We start from the raw sequence: 21,581 nt of genomic DNA, 5'->3' as shown, positions 1-21,581 counted from the left end.
TAATACCAGTTTACACAGAAATTGTTATTGTTTTCAGGTGCGTTTTTTTTTTTTGCCATCTGTTTTTCTAAAAAGTCTAGTGAAAGTCTTAATACACCACCTGTATCAGAAATCTCTTGGAATACTTATTATAGAATACATGTTCACAAATTATGTTTAATAAATAGTTCTTAAAGTCATTCTTAAAAATATAAATTTACACTATTTTGTTATTTGTATGTATTTGTGTAAAAAGTACAAAAATGTGCTGCCAATTCAAACTCTGGTCCCATGGTGGCATCAGTAAATAAAAAGTGGTTATTCTGCCAATACACTGAATTTCATCCTGGGTTCTCTTCCTGTTTTGGTGTTTTTGAAAGCAGATTTTCTCACTTGAAATTCATCAGAAATACAATGTAGACATTGCCATTATTGTATTGTAAATTAACATTGTAGCTTTTAACTGTAAGGGAGTATTTAGATAGCAATAAAAAAAATCAGTGAGTGTATCTGTATGGACATTGCATGTTTTCTCCATGCTGATTGTGCTTCAGGTTTTCTGCCAGAGATATGCACATTTGGTTAACTGGCAATTCCAAATGGCCTACAGGTCAACCACTCTGGCCGCTCTCTGACCTATGATAGGATAAGTAGTTTAGATAATGGATCGAAATGGAATGGATTGATACATTTGGTTCAGTAAAGTTTATAATTAGTAGATTTAGGTTTAGCTTGCAATCAAAAAACTTCTCTAGATAGGTGATTAAAAAAGTAGGGGAACATCAAATCAAAACAGGTTTGTGCAACTGACTAGGTTACACCTTTGGTACAAAAAAGTGTCACATCTTAGTTTTTGTTCAATGAAGCACACATTCAGATGTCAGAGATTGAATCTACTCATTGTATTCGTGTTCGTAAATCAATTAACACTATAACTATAAAGCAGCATTGTAATAGAACTAACCAAACATGTCTGAACTCAATTTTTTTATTATAAACAAAAAGTTGCTTTCTGTGATTTTTCTGACATGTAAATAACATTAAAATAGATTTTTGCCTGAAACAATAAATTAAGATAACAGTTTATTTATTTATTTATATCAGTTTTTTTAGGACAGTTTATAGATGGCTTTCAATACTTTAAACACAATAACCACTACTTGTCAAACCCTGTAAGACTCCTGATTTGTCCCCTGATTTCTCCTCTGCCTTTAAACTATTTTGGAAGCATGGTTCACAGATTTATATGGAGGCTTAAAGGAGAGCTTCTTGACTTTTTTTTGGTACATGTGTTGGAGGAGATGAACAACAGTGTTGTGACAGAGAAACACAGTCACATCACTTCTTTTTACAGTGCAAACTGAATTGAACTGAATGAAAGAAATACACCATGGAAAGTGACTTATTTAAAAATCTATGGGGCACTTTGTGTTGGTTTCAGTTTTAGTTACACTTTGGACTAATTTGATTAAAAAAAAAAAACAAGGCACCATCACTCAATGTTCTCCCCTTTCATCCAGCCGTACTTCTCTGCTAAAAGTAAAAGACTGGAAACTGTAATCAGCCTTTGTCATCGACATCGGCACTTGTAAAAAGCCAAGCAGAAACCAGGTTACACAGCTAATGTACCTAACAATAGTTTCTCTCTTATATATAGCAGGAGAGATTTTCAGGCCAATTACTCAGAGGAACAATCAGGATGTACTAGAGACATGGTGTGTGTTTTAAAACTTTTTTATGGCAGTAGTGAATAATGGTAAAGTGGCATGTTTCTTTAACAGCATCATAACTTAGTGAAGCTCAGCTGAATCTGCTGCTGTCACAGAATCTCTACGATCCCGCTGCTATGTCTTTGTAACTTCTAGCAGTCTTTTTTTTTTTTTTTTTTTTTTTTTTTTATTGGTTGACAAACGTCTCTTTGCAAATGTGAAGAGGCGGGCAGACAAAGAGCCAACTCAAACCCGGTCATTTTGAAAAAGGTCTTTAAACTTTCTCCTCATTATGATCTACACGTTTTTTCACCATAAACAATAACAGGCACATTTTAAAGGACTCAAGGGGCTTGATTTTAAGATCCAGAAGGAGCATAATATAATGGTCTTTAAATAAAGTTTCAACAAAAACTGAGAAATTATAACCTTGTAAAAGTATGATTCATTTCAGAGCTGGTGCTTTACTTTGCATTAGAGTGTACAGAATTACCCAATATTATGGACAGTGAGAAGATTATGATAATTATGCTATTCATAATAATTAAATATTAGGTTAAAAGACAAAACCTTTAACATTTTATATCTTGGATTAACAGTGCATTATTGGCAAACTAGGTGCGATCATCACAATGTCTTTTTGTTTCAGCAGTTTAAATTATTTTGCATACTGATTTGTGAATTCTCCGCCAACCACTTACACCATCATCAGTGAATGATAATTTATTAAAGGCAGAGGCAAATGGCATTAGCGTTCACATCAGATTGGTAAACGATCACTACAACAATGAAACATTTTCTTTCTGCTCTGTATTTACTGACATATCTGTTGTGTGTCTTGGCTCAGTGCACTGCCCCGGCCTCAGAGTTTCATATGGAAGGAGATTATCTGCTAGGTGGACTTTTTGATATTCATCATGTCAGTGCTTCTGTTTACCATGAAAGACCAGAAGCCATCGACTGCTCCAGGTGAGTCTTATAATAAATCTAAGTTGAAACTAATGCGAAACCCCTAGTGAACAGACTACATTATCAAACAAGTTTTCAACCTCAAGCTCCCAAGCATTAACTACTGCTACTTGCATGCCCCCCCAAAATACGTATTTTTAAAGCTGTTGAAAAATGTCTGTGTTACTGACCTCTTTTAAATATCATAAACTGTGCAGCCTTTGCATGTAGAAGTGAAATTAAACTAATTCTTACATACTCTTGCTTTCCTCTGTCCACAGCCAACCCTTTACTCTCTCAAGTTATCGAAGGTTTCAGATGATGAGATACTCTGTCGAGCAAATCAATAACTCTACCAGGCTACTGCCAAATATATCACTTGGCTATCAGATATTTGACCACTGCTCAGATACACAGAATTTCCCAGGACCCTTGAATCTTATCTCAAACAATGGCTTGATCCCACGTTGGGGTAAACCACTCATGAATCAGTCCAAAGTCATAGCAGTGATTGGCACTTACACAAGCACTGAGTCATTGAGTATTGCCCCACTCTTCATGGGGAATCTGATTCCCATGGTATATTTATGCATTATTACATTTGAACATATTTTTACCATATCAAAAACTGTTCGTTTATATTCTTAAAAATATTTGTCACTGAAAATACTGATCATGTCGTTACTTATTTTACAGGTCAGTTATGCAGCTTCTAGCTCTATCTTTTCAAAAAAACAGAATTTTCCATCTTTCTTACGGACAGTCCTCCCCAGTAAAGACGTCATGAAAGTGATTGTTGACATTCTGCTGAACTTCAACTGGCGCTGGGTTGCTTTCCTTTACAGTGATAACGATTATGGGAAAGATGGCCTGGATTTGTTTATACAAAAGATTAAAGACACTGAGATCTGCCTGGCATACAATGAAGGTCTCGATTATAATACCGATTTCTCCCCAATATTTAAACAGATTGATGCACAGAGGATAAAAGTGATTATTGTTATTGCACCTGAATGGAATGCTGAAGCTTTAATTAAATCAGCAATACAAAAAAATTTCACCAACAAGGTGTGGATAGCAGGAAATGCATGGTCGTTAAACAAAAGGCTCCCAAAGGAGAAAGGAATCAGAAATATTGGAACAGTACTTGGAGTTTCTGAGCCAGCAATGACAATACCTGGTTTCAGTGATTTCATCTATTCTTCCAAAAAGCAGACTTACTGTGAAAATGCAGGAAAGCAGAAGCTTTGTAATCAAGTTTGCAACTGCAGTAGCCTGACTCCACAAGAAATCCTTGCTGCAGACCCATCTTTCTCTTTTCCTGTTTATTCTGCTGTATATGCCACCAGTCACGCATTACATCATGTCTTGCAATGTGGAACTGGCAGATGTAATATGAATATTACAGTGCACCCATACATGGTAAGTAGACGGACAATTTCTGAATTCATATCACAGAATAGTTCTCACCATTTGATTTTTCTGATATGTGAATAATACAAGATTCTTGCCTGAAACAAGAAAATAAGATAATAGACAGATGTTGATGGCTTTCAATAGAGTACTTTAAACAGAGTAACCACTACTTTGTCAAGCACTGTAAGACAAACCCAGAGGAAAACTTCTGCTGTACTGCATGTCCTCCTTTCACAGTAATATTTTTTAAAGCTACTTTAACGCAGACATCAATATTTATTGCGAATTCACTCAAATAATGTAATATTTGTGTCCCCATATCAGATCCTGGCAGAGCTGCGGAAGTCAAATTTTACACTTCTAAATCAAAGGATTCGGTTTGATGAGAATGGTGATCCAATGTTTGGATCCTACTCCATAGTTTATTGGAACTACACTGGTGATGCACAGGAGGTCGGCATTACTAAATTTTACCCATCACCCTATTTCTTCATCAACACCTCCAAAATATACTGGCATGGGACAGGAAAAGTAAGTTGTTTTCAGCCTATCTCTGTTTTATACTGATGGAAGTGGTCTCTTCTAGAATTCATGGTGAATGGTTAAATGAATGTGAAAATTATTTGAATCATATGCTACATGTATGCTCTTCGCTGTGTCCAGACCTCAACCAATTTGAACACCTACAGCAGATGTTCTGTACTTTCTAGCAGATTTTTTAATTTGCTGTTGATTACAATAGTGTACAACATTGTGTTCAACACGTCATCGAAAATCTCCCACTGGTGTTCCCCCCAGGTTCATATCCAGGGCCTGCGAAACTTATAGCATGCAATTTACATAATTTTCATAAAAAACATTCTGTGACCCCACCCTCCACCCTATAAGAGAGAACTCCCATCAAGATAAACATGGTTTTATCATAGTGTAGTTTGAGTTGATCATTTCCTCTGAGTGAGTTTTTCCTTTAAATTTGCCACATGTTTTTTAGCAAGACCTGTGCCAATGGTGAAATATCAGGCAAACCAGCAATGTTTTTAATAGTACAATTTAAAGATCTAGATGTAAAGGAATCTAGATTACAAAATCTCTTTAAAATCTCATACATATTTATATTTATGACTGTGTTGTGCAGGTGCCTATTTCACTATGTTCTCGAGAGTGTCCCAGAGGATATGCTAAAACGCAAGATGGAATTCATAAATGCTGCTTCACTTGCGAAATCTGTCCAAATGGAACCTATGTCAACATTACAGGTAAATGATGATACAATGATGACGCAAATTTTAAAAAGCAGTGCTGTCATCATAGAGCTGCCTTCCTGAGACCAAACTTCAGAAAGATGTTTGTCATTTCATGTTGATGTACACTGCCTGTCCAAAAAAAAGTCACCACCTTGATTTACTGTAACTAAGCAAAGAGGTAAGAGCCTTTCATTTGATAATTACTGCATGGATGATTATTATTCATCTGTCAACAAGTTGTTTAACCCTAACTGATGCAGTGAGTAGCTTCTCATTTCTGAAACAACCACTTCAGAGACACATCCTGTGGTTGTGGAAAAGATGTTAATCTGTTTCAGAAGTTTAAAATTATTGGCATGAATGAAGCAAAGAAAAACATCTGAGAACACACATAATTTTCACACATGGATTGTCTTTCCATTTCTCCTGTCAAACAGAGGATCCCTATACATGCATCTACTGTAAAGAGACAGAATGGTCTGAAGGAGGAAGTACATCTTGTAAGCTGCGGGTGGTGGAGTACATAGCATTCACAGACATTGGAGCTATACTGCTCATGATTGGGTCCTGTGCCTTCATGGGCCTCACATTAGCCATGTCTGTTCTCTTTGCCATCAACTATAACACACCTGTTGTCAGATCTGCTGGGGGACCAATGTGCTTCCTAATTTTAGGCTGTCTCACTCTGTGTAGTGTTGGTGTGTTCTTTTACTTTGGTAAGCCAACAACTTCTTTTTGTATCATGAGGTTGTTACCATTTACCCTGTTCTACACGGTTTGTCTAGCATGTTTTGTTGTGCGTTCTTTTCAAATTGTTTGCATTTTCAAAATAGCCGCCAATTTCCCTCAGCTCCACAGTTTGTGGATAAAATATCATGGGCAGTGGTGGATCATCGCTGGGGCATTTGTTATGCAGACTCTCTTGCTTCTTATTGGATACTGTTATGGACCACCTGTGCCCTATGATGACAAGGTTTGGTATCAAGACAAAATCATAGCTGACTGTGATATTAATCTAAAAGCTACTGCTGGTCCTTTGATTTTTCTTGCATCTCTGTGCTCCCTTTGCTTTATTTTCTCCTACATGGGGAAAGACCTCCCCAAAAATTATAATGAGGCCAAAGCAATAACCTTCTGCCTGTTCATACTGATCCTTACCTGGATCATTTTTGTTACAGTGCACATGCTTTACCATGGCAAGTTAATCATAATTTTTAATGCCTTAGCTGTACTTTCCAGTCTCTACTCTTTTCTGTTGTGGTATTTCCTGCCAAAATGCTACATTATTATTTTCCAGCCCTATAAAAACACGCAGCAGTACTTCCAAGGTCTCATTCAGAATTATACCAAAACAATAAGCCAGTAGTAATTTGCACTAAAACATATTATCAGTTAATCCTGAATTCAAGTGGAAGAGTGCGCACATTATCATATTAATAATGTAGTAATATATGATGCATCAAACTGATACATACAAAAAGGTACATTCCAGCAAAACAACGCAGTCTATTGTATTGCAAAAGGTTCCTTCCTGTTTACAGGTCAAATAAAAACCATAACATATTCATGGCAAAGTGCATGGAATGTCCGATTTTATGTACAATGTCCATCAAGTAGACACCTGTGTATAGACACCAGTCATGGGTATTTTTCAATGAGAAAAAGTCAGTTTACTTTACTAAAACAACATGCATCAACTCTGAATATTTGTTAATAGCAATAATCAATATTTGACTGACAACTAAAACATTCAAATTTAGTTTTACAAATTCTGATTTAGCTAATCATTATGCAAACCTGTATGCATTTATATCCCAGTAAACTAAGGTAAAATATACTTAAACTACTATTTTTCTTACAAGTGGTTTAACACTACCCAAAAGTGCTAAAAAGGAAAACGTCAATATGCAACCAATCAAAGTGTCACAGTGCCAGCCATGCCAATGACTAGCAAGTATTCTCTTGGAAATATAATGCAAAGGTTTCACTGCAATAATTAGCACCAAAACCAGCAAAGGAGTTTACCCACCTGAAACAACTTCCACAAAATAATATTTAATCTCCTATAATCTCTTATGCAGATGACTATCCTTTCCCTTTGTATCAAACAGAATAGGGAGTTCAAATAATGGTTGGAGTACAGATCATGATCTGGCCATCTGTCACCCAGCCTCTCTGTCGTCCAGAGAGTGACTGCAATTGATTTTGTGTGAAATGACCTGTGTAGACTAAGAGCTCATTTGTAAGAGGATGTATATTTTGGCTTAAACCAAACACATTGTATCGAGTCGATTTATTTAATTTGTGTGTATTTGCTTGTGACCCCATGTGAACTCACAACCAAATCCATCTCATCCATAGATAATTCCCATTGCAAAACATTAATGTTTTGTTGCATGTCATGGCTCTCATCATAAGATTAAAAGAGTTATACGGCATGCCACAACGTACATTCTTTACAGTCAGGAAATGTTTCTTAAGTCGTAATGCTCTAATGCTCTATTTTTTTTTCTTTTATGTTTTCCATTTCTATTCCCAGTTACCCAACTGCTAATTAGCCAACAGTTAATGCGTTAAAAAACATATTTTGTAAAACACATTTATAAAAATGCTTATGAGAAAAGGACAAAAGGAGTTTGTAATAATCTGAAAAACTTTGATGAATAGACGAGGAACCCAAGGGGCTCCAAATAAGATTTTAAAAACTCTTTTGTGTCTACTGCAGTGAATTGTTTGAACAAGACTGTTGATGTTTGTAGGACTGGGTATCCACTGTAAATGTTCATTTATCTAGTTTTTTATTTAATAATTTGAGATAAATTCAACAGACCCTTAAACTTAAACATGCCCTCTTTGCATATGTTGTTTGTGATATTGTTTCTTATGTCATGTGTGGCTCTGAACTCTTGTTTGATGTTTTGTTTGTTTTCAATGTACAGTGCTGACCAGATGTTTCCCTTTTGGACAATAATAAAGTTGTCTTTCTAGCTGCTGCTTGTTGTTGTTGTTGTTGTTGTTGTTGTTGTTGTTCTTGTTGTTGTTGTTGTTCTTGTTCTTGTTCTTGTTCTTGTTCTTGTTCTTGTTCTTGTTCTTGTTCTTGTTGTTCTTGTTCGCCTTAATACCAAAATACTATAGGCTAAAACCTAACCATGAAGAACTCAGACACATGACACATGAGACCCATATCTTTTGCTTGCATCCTCTTGACACTGAATGATAAATCACATTAAGATAAAGTTGATTCTTTAAACAAGGGTGTTATGACACGAATCTCACCACAAGATGGCCACACTTCACTGCTTCATTAATTCTAAACCTTTATGCTTCCTCAAATATCTATCTATCTATCTATCTATCTATCTATCTATCTATCTATCTATCTATCTATCTATCTATGGTTCTGTCTGTCTATCTAGGTGGTGTGCACCACTGCAAGATTATTGCCTCAGTTTCTACATACAATTACAATTCAGAATACACCAGAAATGTGTGACTTGATTGAGATAAACACAGAAAAGAACTACATGTACACAAAAGAATCAATCACATTGTTGAAGGGAATAAAATGTTAGTTTGCATATAAGTAAATGATTTCTACTAGACAATCTCAGACCATGGAAATGTAGCATTTTACTTCATGCCAAGTATTTGTATAATTATAAACATTTGATATTGAGAAGTGACACTCATTTTTTATTTACCTTTTTAAATTCCTCGCCTCATCTGTCACAGTTAGTGAAGACCTAGCCCTTCCTTCTAACCCAAACGTGGATTTCTATTCCTCTACCACGAAAAATTCAAATGGTGGTGAGAACACTGGGCCATTTGTCACATTCATCTGTTGTGTAATTGCAAATTTTCCATTTACAAATTACCATTGTGGTTCAATGTTAAATTATGCAGGGATCATTTGTAAAAGGACATGGCCTTTCAACATAAACCAAACCTAAGTTGAATTTCCATGCATTTGCTTATTACTTTCATCTATGTGATCTTATTCCTATAACTTTCTTCCAGATGTACAATAAATTGTTATTTTTTATTTTAGTTTAATATTTTCTACAACAACAGCAAGACAAACACTTTAAAAATGCATACATTTACACATTTGTGGGTGAAAGGAAGACAAAAAGAATCATGATTCATGAGAGTCAAGAGTCATGATGAGTTGCTTGTTTGTAGGTTTTGACAATTCACATAATCAGAACCTGTATATTTGATTTACAATGCTACCTTTACACCTTGTTTGTGCAGAAGTGTATTATATTGTTTTAAGAAAGAACCTAAGTGCAATAATCAGAATTTTGAAGAAAATCTAACAAAAATATCACACCTGGCTGAGGTGGAAAGGTTGGTGTGCAATTAAAATGAACTTAATTAAATGCATCATAAATATATGAAGCATGTGACCTAAAGCTAAACAACACTTCCAGTCCAATGAAAAGATTGCAAATGGAACTGTATTGGGACAGCACCTAAATATGGTGTAACAATGCAAATATGTCAGTGACAAGTGTTGTCAGAACCGAATTGTGCTCCCATTTCAGTGCTCCATTGTGGATATTTTGTTGCTCCTTCAGGAGCTGCTGATTCAAGCCTCATTCACGATTTGGCTGCCATATCTGTCTGTCATGTTGATTCTGATTTTGGCATAACTCACCCTCTTACCACTTTGAAAGATTGGACCCAGAATCCCTTTACTGGACTTGACTTTGGTACTCGAAACTGTAAGTGGTCTTCTATCTGAATTATTGAGTCTGTAACTTCCATGCATAAGTGCATTACTACTACTCTACTACTTGATATGGTAACATTGATTGCAATGTTTAAAGTGGTATCCAAGGGAGATAATGATGATGCAGTCACTGCACATTTGTGCTGCCATTTGGATGTGTCAGCTCATTCTGTTCTTACTGTAATATGAAGTAGAATGGTGGAGGTTTGTGAGTTACTCTGCTAGGATGTGTATACACTGTGCTTTTAAATACATCCTTTGAAAGTAGGGAGCGTTGATATGTATGTAACTTTCTCTACTGTTTTGTTCTCACATCTCTTGAAACAGAAACACTTTTTGATAGCACTTTGCTTTAATGTGGTTTCTCCTTGACTTAGGTTTTCTTTGCTTGCCTTGTTCCTCACTTGTAAGTCACTTTGGATAAAAGTGGCTGCTAAATGACTAAATGTCAATGTAAATGTAGGCGAAATAATGCCAAATTATGCAGCAAGTGAAGCTGTCCCCAAGGTTCTAAATGTGTTTTTCTATGGTTTTAATTATGTAATTTGTATTGAATTTTCAATTTGGTTTAAGGAATACAATTTTACATTGTTTAAAAGGATTATATGATTTATTCACAAGGGGGGCATTACATTTGATTTTCTATCATCATAGTCAACCCATGTGTGTAGAGTATACATCACAGGAAGTCTGTGCAACATCACTTTAGACACTTTTGCATACTGATTTGTGAATTATCTTCCACCCATTTATTAGGTACATATGTCCTCCCACATGCATGGAAATGATCACTGAGGTTACAAGTGCCATATAGCTTACTAAAGGCAGAGGCACAACGACAACTTTTTAGTTCAGGTTGGTAAATGGTAACTACAGCAATGAAACATTTTCATGTTTCTCTTTGTCTACTGGTACTTTTTCTAAAGGCCTTGACTCGATGCACTGTCACAGCCTCAGAGTTTCAGCTGGAAGGAGATTATTTGATAGGTGGACTTTTTAATCTTCATTATGTCACTTCCCCAATTTATTATGACAGACCAGAAGCTTTTGACTGCTCCAGGTGAGTCTTATCACAGTTTGTTTTCTAAAGTTGAAGCTAAGGAACAAGCATAATATATATATATTCTGCACATTAAAAAGCTTTGCCAGAAATATGAGGGTAATAGCTAGACTTGCTGCATTTTCTCTGTCCTTAGTTGTGGTGGCAGGCAAATTCTATAACATCCCCATCATAGAAATCTCCAAGAGTGATACTGATTTGAGCTTTCACAAATTGTAATGTTATAACTACTGAGACATAACTGTTGCAAATAATGGGTCCTAAATAATGGGTCCTGAAAAAAAAATTAGTCACCTCCACTATTCAGGAAACTACTTTCTTTTCTTGATCCACAGTCAACCCATCCTTATCCCAAATTATCGACGTTTTCTAATAATGAGGTTCTCGGTAGAGGAAATCAATAACTCTACCACTCTGCTGCCAAATGTATCTCTTGGCTATGAGATATTTGACCACTGCTCAGATACACAGAATTTCCCTGGTATTTTCAAACTCATCTCAGACAACGGTTCAATCCAACCCTGGGGTCAACCACAGCAGCAACAACTACATAGGTCCAATGATTCTAAAGTTATAGGAGTGATTGGTCCTTTCACAAGTACTCACACCTTGACTGTAGCCCCACTGTTCATGGTGGATCTCACTCCTGTGGTAAGTTTGCCACTTATGGTGTTTTAGCATTTTTCCTCCGATCAATCAAATATGTCAAAACATGTGCTTTTACTTGTGTATTTATCGACACTGAAAATGATAAATTTCTCGATTACTTCTTTTGACAGGTCAGTTACGGAGCTTCTATTTCAATCTTGTCAAAAAATACAAATTTCCCTTCTTTCCTACGCACAGTGCATCCCAATAAAGACGTGATAGAAGTGATTGTTAACATTTTGTTGTATTTCAACTGGAGCTGGGTTGCTTTCCTTAACAGTGATGATGATTTTGGCATTGATGGACTGGAATTGTTCCTAAACAGGATTAAGGATACTGACATTTGCCTGGGATACACCAAAGCTCTCAATGACAACACAAATTACTCGCAAGTGTTTAAACAGATAGAGGCACAGAAGATAAATGTCATTATTGCTTTTGCTCCCAAACTAACTGCTGAGGCTCTTATTGATTCAGCAATACAACTGAATATCACAAACAAGGTCTGGATAGCAGATGATGGGTGGTCTTTGAACACGAAGATCCACAAGATGGACGGAATCAAAAATATTGGAACTGTGCTTGGGGTGTCACAGCCATTAGTTACAATACCTGGTTTCAGTGACTTTATCTATTCTTATAAAAGTCAGATTCTTTATGAAAATGCAGGACAGCAGAAGTTTTGTAATCAGATTTGCAACTGCAGTAACCTGACTGCAGAATATATTCTGTCTGTGGACCCATCTTTCTCATTTGCTGTTTATTCAGCTGTATATGCAGTCGCTTATGCTTTACATAACGTTTTGCAGTGTGGGAAAGGCAGCTGCAACAATAATATGACAGTGCAACCATATATGGTAAGTACATAAATAATCTGAGTGTTTGTTATTGCTTTATACATATTATCAGTATTCTGAGGTAAACAATTAAAACGACTCAGGTCAGAATCAAGAAATGTATCTGTAGGCTGTACTGATAACTTTCACAAGTTAATTTGATAAATCAAGGTGTCAATGACTTGCTATTTGATGAGTTTGCCAAGAATATTCTTTTTCACTCCCTTTAGTTTGATTTAAGTGCTAACGGCATAATGCCCAATGAATGCACACTTTCTACTCTGCTTACTTGTCAAATATTACATTGCTCAGCCAAAAACAAAACTTTAACTAAAGAAAGTTAAGTATAGTTTGTTAAACCACTTGCTATGACTTCCAAACAGTTCCATTGTTTAGCCAAAGCCTAAAGTGTAGATTATGTACATGTGAAATTAATTGTCATCTGAACTTTGTGCACCCATATCAGGTGTTAGCAGAGCTGAGGAAGACAAATTTTACACTTTTAAATCAGAGTATTCGGTTCAATGAGAATGGTGACCCTGAGTTTGGATCCTATTCAATAGTCTTCTGGAACAGTGGCGCTGTGCAGGAGATTGGCTTTTATACTTTTCAATCAGTTAATTTTTTCATCAACACCACTAACATTCAGTGGCATATCAACAAAGTAAGTTATTTTTCAAATGTTATACTATGATATATGAACATCATATATTTATAAAAATGTTATAGGGCTGATTGAGGGCACGGGTATTGAGTAGTAGCTGTATATTGCTCTATGTATTTAAAAACCTAAATTATTTTGTATTTCCACCTGTCATGGTACTACTTTTTGCTTCACTTCCATTTTATTTCTTGCTAAATTATCTTGTATAGGTGCCCACTTCAATGTGTTCACCGAAATGCTGTGAAGGATATGCAAAAAAACCAAATGGAGTTCAAAAATGCTGCTTCACTTGTGAAATCTGTCCAAATGGAACTTACATCAACAGCACAGGTAAAGTGTTATAAAGTGACAGAAATTACGACTGTCATTTTGCCTTGATCAGAAATGACCCCTGACCCTAAGTTGTTGTTTTTTTTACATGGCTTAATTTCTCCTGTCAAACAGAGGATCCCTTCACATGCATCCACTGTAAAGATACAGAATGGTCTGAAGAAGGAAGTACATCTTGTAAGCTGCGGGTGGTGGAGTACATAGCATTCACAGACACTGGAGCTATACTGCTCATTATTGGGTCCTGCGCCTTCATGGGCCTCACATTAGCCATGTCTGTTCTCTTTGCCATCAACTATAACACACCTGTTGTCAGATCTGCTGGGGGACCAATGTGCTTCCTAATTTTAGGCTGTCTCACTCTGTGTAGTGTTAGTGTGTTCTTTTACTTTGGTAAGCCAACAACTTCTTTTTGTATCATGAGGTTGTTACCATTTACCCTGTTCTACACAGTTGGTCTAGCATGTTTTGTTGTGCGTTCTTTTCAAATTGTTTGCATTTTCAAGATAACCGCCAAGTTCCCTCAGCTCCACAGTTTGTGGATGAAATATCATGGGCAGTGGTGGATCATCGCTGGGGCATTTGTTATTCAGACTCTCTTGCTTCTTATTGGATACTGTTATGGACCACCTGTGCCCTATGATGAAAGGTTTTGGTATCGAGACAAAATCATAGTTGACTGTACTATTAATCTAAAAGCAACTGCTGGTCCTGTGATTTTTCTCGCCTCTCTGTGCTCCCTTTGCTTTATTTTCTCCTACATGGGAAAAGACCTGCCAAAAAATTACAATGAGGCCAAAGCAATAACCTTTTGCCTGCTACTGCTGATCCTCACCTGGATCATCTTTACCACAGTGTACATGCTTTACCGTGACAGGTTCATCATAATATTTAATGCTCTGGCTGTACTTTCCAGTCTCTATTCCTTTCTGTTATGGTATTTCCTCCCAAAATGCTACATTATCATCTTTCAACCCCACAAAAACACACAGCAGTACTTCCAAGGTCTCATTCAGAACTATACCAAAACTCTTAGCCAATAGTTGTTTGTAGAGAAACATATCTATTGTAAACAGTAAAGGATTATACCTATATTTATACTTCTTAAAACAACAGATAAAAAGCTTGCAAGCCAACTGAGGACAAAGTAAAAGTTTTATGTCCCTTCTTGCTAGACCTTTCTAGCCATACCATACATTGGATTAGCAAATTATCAGGGTACACTTTCTAGTTGAAATTGTGTGCTGCTTAACAGAGCTGCATTATTTCATCAAAATCCATACAAAGAATATTATGTTAAGCCATGAGAAATAAAAAACAAGCATGCAAACTAAAATGTGTTTTGTTCTCTGTTAAAGTTTTTGAGGTTGCTGTAATACTATTCCCTCCACAAGATGGCATCACTTTACTTTGACGCTAGACTACAGATGGGTGACATTATTTAAAGGTAAACCCTTGTGAGCAAACTCTTCTCCATAGCTAAAACGAGCATAGTTCAAATATTTAAATTTGGATTTTGTAAAACACATGTTATTTTAGTAAGAAGAAGAAATTGTAATATAAATACTGAAATCCGTTCATGTAAAACTGAATGATCCTAAAATTGTAGTTCCTTTTCCTGATGTTTCATTATATGTATTATTTGACTATAAATCCAATTAAAACCCAATTTACCTTAAATGCAATCGTAGGAGGGATTGTCATGCTATGGGGATGCATTTTGCTCTGAACTTACACTACTTTTATTGGTGTTTGATTGCGGCCATTGGGTGGTTTTGCAATGTGAAACATGGTTTCTCAGTCTAATTGTACTCTTTGTATATTCTAATCCTGCTGAGATGAAGCTAACGTGCTTTTGATTGCTGTGCCTGGTGTATTTACAGTGGGACGAACAGAAAATTTGTCAGCCGACCTGAAAGGGCGCCCGGAGACAGTGTCCATTTGAAAGTTAACTTCACGCCGTTGCGCTCTCTGGGGTGTCCCACGAAGTGCAGCGAATAGAGCTTTTACCACGGGGGGTTAGTCCTGTTTGACAATTCCAGAGGGTAAATTGCCATTTTGTTGTGGCTATTGAGTTTCCTGGCAAGGAGAAGGGGAGGATGGACCGTGAAACTAGGAACGAATTGGTAAATAGTGCCACTTAGCATGGCATATGGCGCGTTTGGAGAGAGGAAGGCTGACACCAACAAATTGACGATTTCATACCAATTTCAGAGTAACATTCGCCACACACGTTGCCACGTATAACTGTTACATGTTTTTAATTTGTGAGAAATTGAGGATTTGGCACTAGCAGTGACTGCTTGGGTGACTTATAGCCCCTAAATAAAGTTACAGGGTCAGAAGAAGTTTGACATTCTTTTTTTTTTTTTTTTAATTAATAAAAAAGGACTGTAAATTCACTAATGACTAGTGTTTATTTGGTTAGAACTGATTTTGTTCAGGTTGGTTCTTATGGGGCTACACAAATTTCTATTTTACAAAATATGGAGCGGGGAAAATCGGAGGAACGCCCCGTGGCTTTTTCACCTTTTAATTTTCCAGTCTGGTCAGATAAAGAGAAAACCCTGGGAAAATGAACAGCATCTGGTCCTTCCTATAGCACTCACAGTAAAATAATAATAATAATTTAAAAAAAGCACTTTTAAGTGGATTCAATTTTCCTTTGGTGCAAATGTGGGATTTCTTCTTTGGATTTGATAAACTGTAGGTCCCTCACCAGTCAGCAATGTAGAGGACAAAGCTGGCCTCCTTCTTTCAAATTGTCTCCATTCGTCCAATTCCACACAGATTGCCACTTATTAGGTTTAGAATATATCGCCGTTTCCATTTATTAGTTAGGGACAATAGTCAGCTTAATTGATGTTTAAGTGGATTTGAATATAGCCTAATTGTCACTTCAGCCCGGTGTCTTTCATCAATGACAATTAGTTTGAGTTAATCTATACATATGTTGTTCGTAAAGAAGTAGATGTAGTTACAAAACTGTCTAATTAAAACAAAAAACAAGCGATTTAGAAAGATGACAGTGTCAGCACTGAGGGACAGAGAGAGACATGAAGTCCTCTCAGAGATGTTTTCGATGAGATTTTAATCTAAAACCAAACGCTTTATTTCCACTTTGCTCATATGCCCGGTAACTGTTGTTTCACGTACGGCTAAAGACAGTGCACTAAAGGGTGTTTGGTTATTCTCATTCAAATCTCACTCAAGTGGTTCAGAGTAAATGGCAGATGTTTTGCAATTCAAGGCGCATCAATACCCATGCGCTATAGTGTTTAACAATGGCGCTCGGCTTTTGTTAGGCACTTGTGTCTTTCACTTCAGAGCTCGACAAAGGCTTCATCCTCCAGCGACTTATAAAGTTACTTTCCACTCAGTTCATTTCGACCCTTGAGAAAACCTTAAGCGATGTTAATGTGCACCTCTGGTCTTTTCATGCGGTCACCCCGGCACACACAGGCAAACAGCAGCTATTGTGCTCTCAAACCAAAGTAAGAAGTCTTTAAATAACCCGAGGACCAGTCTATAGAAATTCATGACGCTATTTCTATTTGATGTTTGATCAACAGCTCCGTCAACAGGTCCGTCGCGTGGCTTTTTCAGAAAATCCCGTGTATATTTCTAATATTTTTCCAGTGCACCTGTTCATGTACCGACCCTTTTAACTGCGACCTTGTTTGCCACAATGCGCGTTTTGGTCACACCAGTACCACCATGGGTCGATGTGAATGGAAGGCGGTACACCGATTTGCTTCGCTCCCGGTGCGCCAAATTATGGCCCAGTGTTTGCCTCACATCTAGACATGGAAACCTGTGAATTTCTAACATAGGCCTTCAGACAGAATTCATTACAACACTGGTCATGTTAATTTTAAATACAATAAGCCAACAATAAGAATCAAAATCTTTAATTATTGGATTTTTTGTCGAAGGTGATACAATGGGATTTAATTCGGTTAATTTATTGGCATTTTTTTAAATTATCGATGTAAGATATTAGTCGTAGCCTACATGTTCTTAAAAACAATATTCTTTGTTGTCAATTGTTCCTCGTAACCATTGTGTTTCTACCCTAAATAGTGTAGATCCCCTCCACTTTTTTGCCTCTATCTTTGGTGTTGGTCTAACCATTGGCTTGCAAATGCCTCGTTTCCCTCTAGGAAGAAAATAGTTTATTGCAGTAATTGCATAATTGCTTCACTAATTGTTGTTAACAAGTTCTCCAATAGTCAAATTATTACGGCAGGCATCCATAACAAAGGTCTGATAGGGTTAATGAATGACCTGGGGCTGAAAAGTGAAAACGGGGCGAGAGCCTGAGCCTTTTTATAAACATACACTTAACTTGTCATTTAATGGCACTTGTATTACTATGTCCAACCGGGACACAAGTTTCTCGTTGCGCTATTCTTATGGATAGATGATGGCATAAAGACGAAGTGAGGCGGTATTGGAGGGAAACAGGTTTAAAGCCTGACTGCCTTCTTTTGCTGCCGATTAGCTGTCATTTTAACCACCAACCCCTCCTTAGCTTTTACAAGTTCCGTAGGAAAGATGAGAGCCTGCTAAATGAAATTATAGCGAGTAATCAACGGTGAAATCTGTCCCCTATGGGACAGAAAAACGAGACAGGCGACTGTTGTAATACCATGACTCCATGCTGAAATCAGCGCTCCATGGTCTTGTGTTAAAACCAAGCGTGAAAACCCAGATAATGTAGCGTCCTGAGAGGACAAAAGACATCAGAAAGCTCACTCAAACCAGAGCACTTCGGCCAAATTTCATACCTATTAAATGCTTCACTATGTAACACCACAATAGTGACCCACGATGTTTCGGTACATTCTCTCAATTAGTGTATTCTGGAACAAACCTGACATGCCTACACTCCAATTATAATAAATTACCATAGCTTAACATTTATTAAATGTAAATATTTGTGTAAAAATAATGTAAGTGTCCTAATTGGGTTTCGGTGTAGCCTATAATTGATGCAGGTTGAATTATACAGTATTAAAACATGAACCTTTTTCATAATCAAACTTTAAATTGGTAGACGAGAAGTGAACAGGCAGATTGTACATGATCTTTAATTTATCATGTCAAAACGGAATGAATGAAGAGAAGTTGGTGCACTTTAGAAGTGGATGGAGTCTTTTGATGCCCACACGGTGTTGGCCACAAAGCAGACGAGAAAGAAAAGATCAATGACTCCCAACTATAAACTGGCCCCCTTTCATGCGCGCTATCTCTTGACTGAATGCAAATGCCCCTCCTTCCCCCAGGGCCTCAGACATTTTAACACACGCATTGTGGAGCCTATTCTATCAGGCAACACGACTTGGGCAATGTAACAGACAGGTTCACTGCGCGTGTGTCTCAAAACAGACTAAACCCACCTCTTTCTACTCGAGCAACCCCAACTAACACACCTATGAAATTAAAAGAACAACCATCACCTTTACCCCAAAACGGTAGTGCTAACTTAATATTACACAAGTGTCTAAAGCTTTAAATCACAGTGAGCCTACAACCAACACATTGTTTCAGCTGGTATGCTTTCCCAAGCCTTCGCCCTTTTCAGGGAGCAGTGTGGAAAATCGGGAGGCGAGGGACCGAGGACAAGGGGCGGCCCACGATTCTCCTCGGTGCCTCTCAGCGCCTGGTATGATTGACAAAAACTGGCGATGCACAATACCCAAAGAATCCTTAAGTGTTAAGATAGTTTTCCTTTATTTTTTAAATCTACTATGAATTTTGTCGTCACTTACTTGTTTGGTAGTTTACAAGCACAAACAAAAGTGTGGCTGCGCATTTTGTCCTAAAACAGTAAGTTGACTGACATCACTTTCCAGGTGTGACAGATTATCTACAAGTGGTCACCAGAAAATCGAAATGTTGGGAGGACATCACGGAATTACCACGGTGCTGCCTTCGACCGGGTGGCGTGAAACTTACATAAAAGACTGAATATAGGAGTCAATAGTGGCTGGAAGACTCACCCATTATGTTTATCATTTTTATGCTTCTATTTCCATTTCGCCCCACACGTTGTTTCTTGGGTATTTACACGTAATGTAACCAAAAGTCACTATTGGCACTATAACATTTTGTGTGATCTCAAAACAATAACATATAATTTAAATCAAAATGTAAATTACAATGTTATGCATGTGCGTACACATGTAGGCCCTCGATTTGTAGTCCATAAGCTACATGTATACGTGTATATTAATCTGGGCTCCCCTGAACTTTTAGATGGCTATTTCTCTGCAGCAAGCATCACTTGCATTTGTTAATAGTTTACTACTAAACTTAACCCAATAAACTGAATGGACATCACATAACCTTCAGCAACTGAAAATGTTTTCAATTTTCTCTGGTGATCTAAGCCTGATTGGTTTTGACTGTCAAATGACGCCAGTGTTGCTCATTTGAGCGCAAGAGACAGGCGGGACTGCTGCATTGAGATGTTAAGTGAGTGTCTCTATATAAATCCACTCAGGGTCAACTCCTTCATTTGTTGGTCAGCGAAAGAAAGATCAACCTCGAGGAAACCAAGAAAGAGAATGGTGGCGACAACAGAAAAGTCCAAGCCCATTGCTGGTACCAAGGTGTGTACACCAACATCTTCAGAAGAACAGGATTTAGGGGCAGACTAATGTGTGTTCTATGCTAAATTAATTTTACCCGCTTTTTTGCAGGTATCCAAACCACTCATGGAAAAGAAACGAAGAGCTCGCATAAACAAGAGTTTGGACCAATTAAAATCTCTTCTGGAGAGCTACTACAGCAGTAATGTAAGTATGCAGGCTGCGCCTCATCAACACAATTACATTTTTACTTCGAACAATTTATGCTTAACTAACTAATACTAATAGGAAACCCTTCATTTCAATGTCATCTTTCTCAGATTCGGAAGCGCAAACTGGAAAAGGCCGACATACTTGAGCTCACTGTCAAACATCTAAGGAACCTCCAAAAGATCAAGAGCTGTGAGTTATGACCTCCTTCTTACACTAGACCTCAGGCCCTTTTCAAACAGGCGTCTAATGTTTTGAACTATTCAATCAAACCATTGTGAACTCTGCGTGTCTCTTACCTTCAGATGTCATTCAATTCTTTTCAGGCACTGCTGCTCACGAACTTTCTGATTTCCAATTTGGCTTCCGTGGTTGTCTGGCAGACTTCAACCAGTACTTACTGATGGCAGACAACTTGAACGGAAGTGACCGCTGGATGCTGTCGCAGCTTTCCACTAAACTCTGCCGCTCTCTTGGACGAGGGGACGTCTCCAGCACCATGGACAGCGGCCCTGGCCAAGCTGAGACACAGGATAAGGCGCGGAGATTTGTCCCGTCGGCAGCTGGACCTGAGGAGACAAACACCGCCAAAGCTAATGTACTGAAACCTCACAGTCCAAGCAAGTCTCGTTTTCTACAAAACAAATGCGCACAGAAGTCACCAGGAACTAAACAGGCCATGTTTGCTGCAGCGTCCGCACGAAAAGAAACAAGTTCCAGTTGCAAGACGTTTCATCCTGAGAGTCAAAGGGATGAAGGTGCCAACATGCAGCACGTCTGGAGGCCTTGGTAGAGATGATCAAAAGCTGTAGCTACCTTAAGTCATAGTTTAATTCAATGTTTGTAAATTGCACTGTACAGATTTCCACAATACTTTTATAGGCTATAATGTATATGTTTTATTTTTTTTAATAAAGTTGCTGAAATGTAGAACTTGTGCTGTCTTGTTTATTAAAACTTGACATAGATCTTCACCTTTCACTGGTGAGTAGTTCCTTAATAACTGATAACCAATTGCTACACAGTAGTATGCAGCATGGTTAGTGGTGAGTTACCGAAAAGACTGGGAAACACTGTAAATGAATGTTTAAACTCCAGATAACCTTCACATTGTGTTACTGGCTCATGTTATTTTATTTTTCTCAACTCGTTCTTAGACTTTTTTGCTTTGCCTGTTAGAGGTTTTTTCAAGCATGAAGACACAAA

General features: G+C 37.4%; 3 protein-coding genes across 3 annotated transcripts; all 3 read left to right on the top strand.

Moving 5' to 3' along the window:
• The first annotated feature begins 2,475 nt into the window (after positions 1-2,475).
• Positions 2,476-6,662, top strand: LOC113167174 (taste receptor type 1 member 1-like). Its single transcript, XM_026367587.1, has 6 exons — positions 2,476-2,657; positions 2,918-3,215; positions 3,333-4,058; positions 4,377-4,583; positions 5,188-5,308; positions 5,734-6,662. The coding sequence occupies exons 1-6, from the start codon at positions 2,476-2,478 to the stop codon at positions 6,660-6,662; spliced, it is 2,463 nt and encodes an 820-aa protein (XP_026223372.1).
• A 4,247-nt stretch (positions 6,663-10,909) lies between these two features.
• Positions 10,910-14,612, top strand: LOC113167758 (taste receptor type 1 member 1). The gene is made up of 6 exons (XM_026368591.1): positions 10,910-11,091; positions 11,427-11,742; positions 11,871-12,596; positions 13,042-13,239; positions 13,449-13,569; positions 13,684-14,612. The coding sequence occupies exons 1-6, from the start codon at positions 10,910-10,912 to the stop codon at positions 14,610-14,612; spliced, it is 2,472 nt and encodes an 823-aa protein (XP_026224376.1).
• A 5,529-nt stretch (positions 14,613-20,141) lies between these two features.
• her3 (hairy-related 3) lies at positions 20,142-21,168 on the top strand. The gene is made up of 4 exons (XM_026367586.1): positions 20,142-20,186; positions 20,277-20,372; positions 20,486-20,567; positions 20,702-21,168. The coding sequence occupies exons 1-4, from the start codon at positions 20,142-20,144 to the stop codon at positions 21,166-21,168; spliced, it is 690 nt and encodes a 229-aa protein (XP_026223371.1).
• The last annotated feature ends 413 nt before the right edge of the window (positions 21,169-21,581 follow it).

This window comes from Anabas testudineus, chromosome 7 (assembly GCF_900324465.2).
Source record: "Anabas testudineus chromosome 7, fAnaTes1.2, whole genome shotgun sequence".
NCBI classification, from domain to species: Eukaryota; Metazoa; Chordata; class Actinopteri; order Anabantiformes; family Anabantidae; genus Anabas; species Anabas testudineus.
This window is presented reverse-complemented; position numbering and strand designations above follow the sequence as displayed.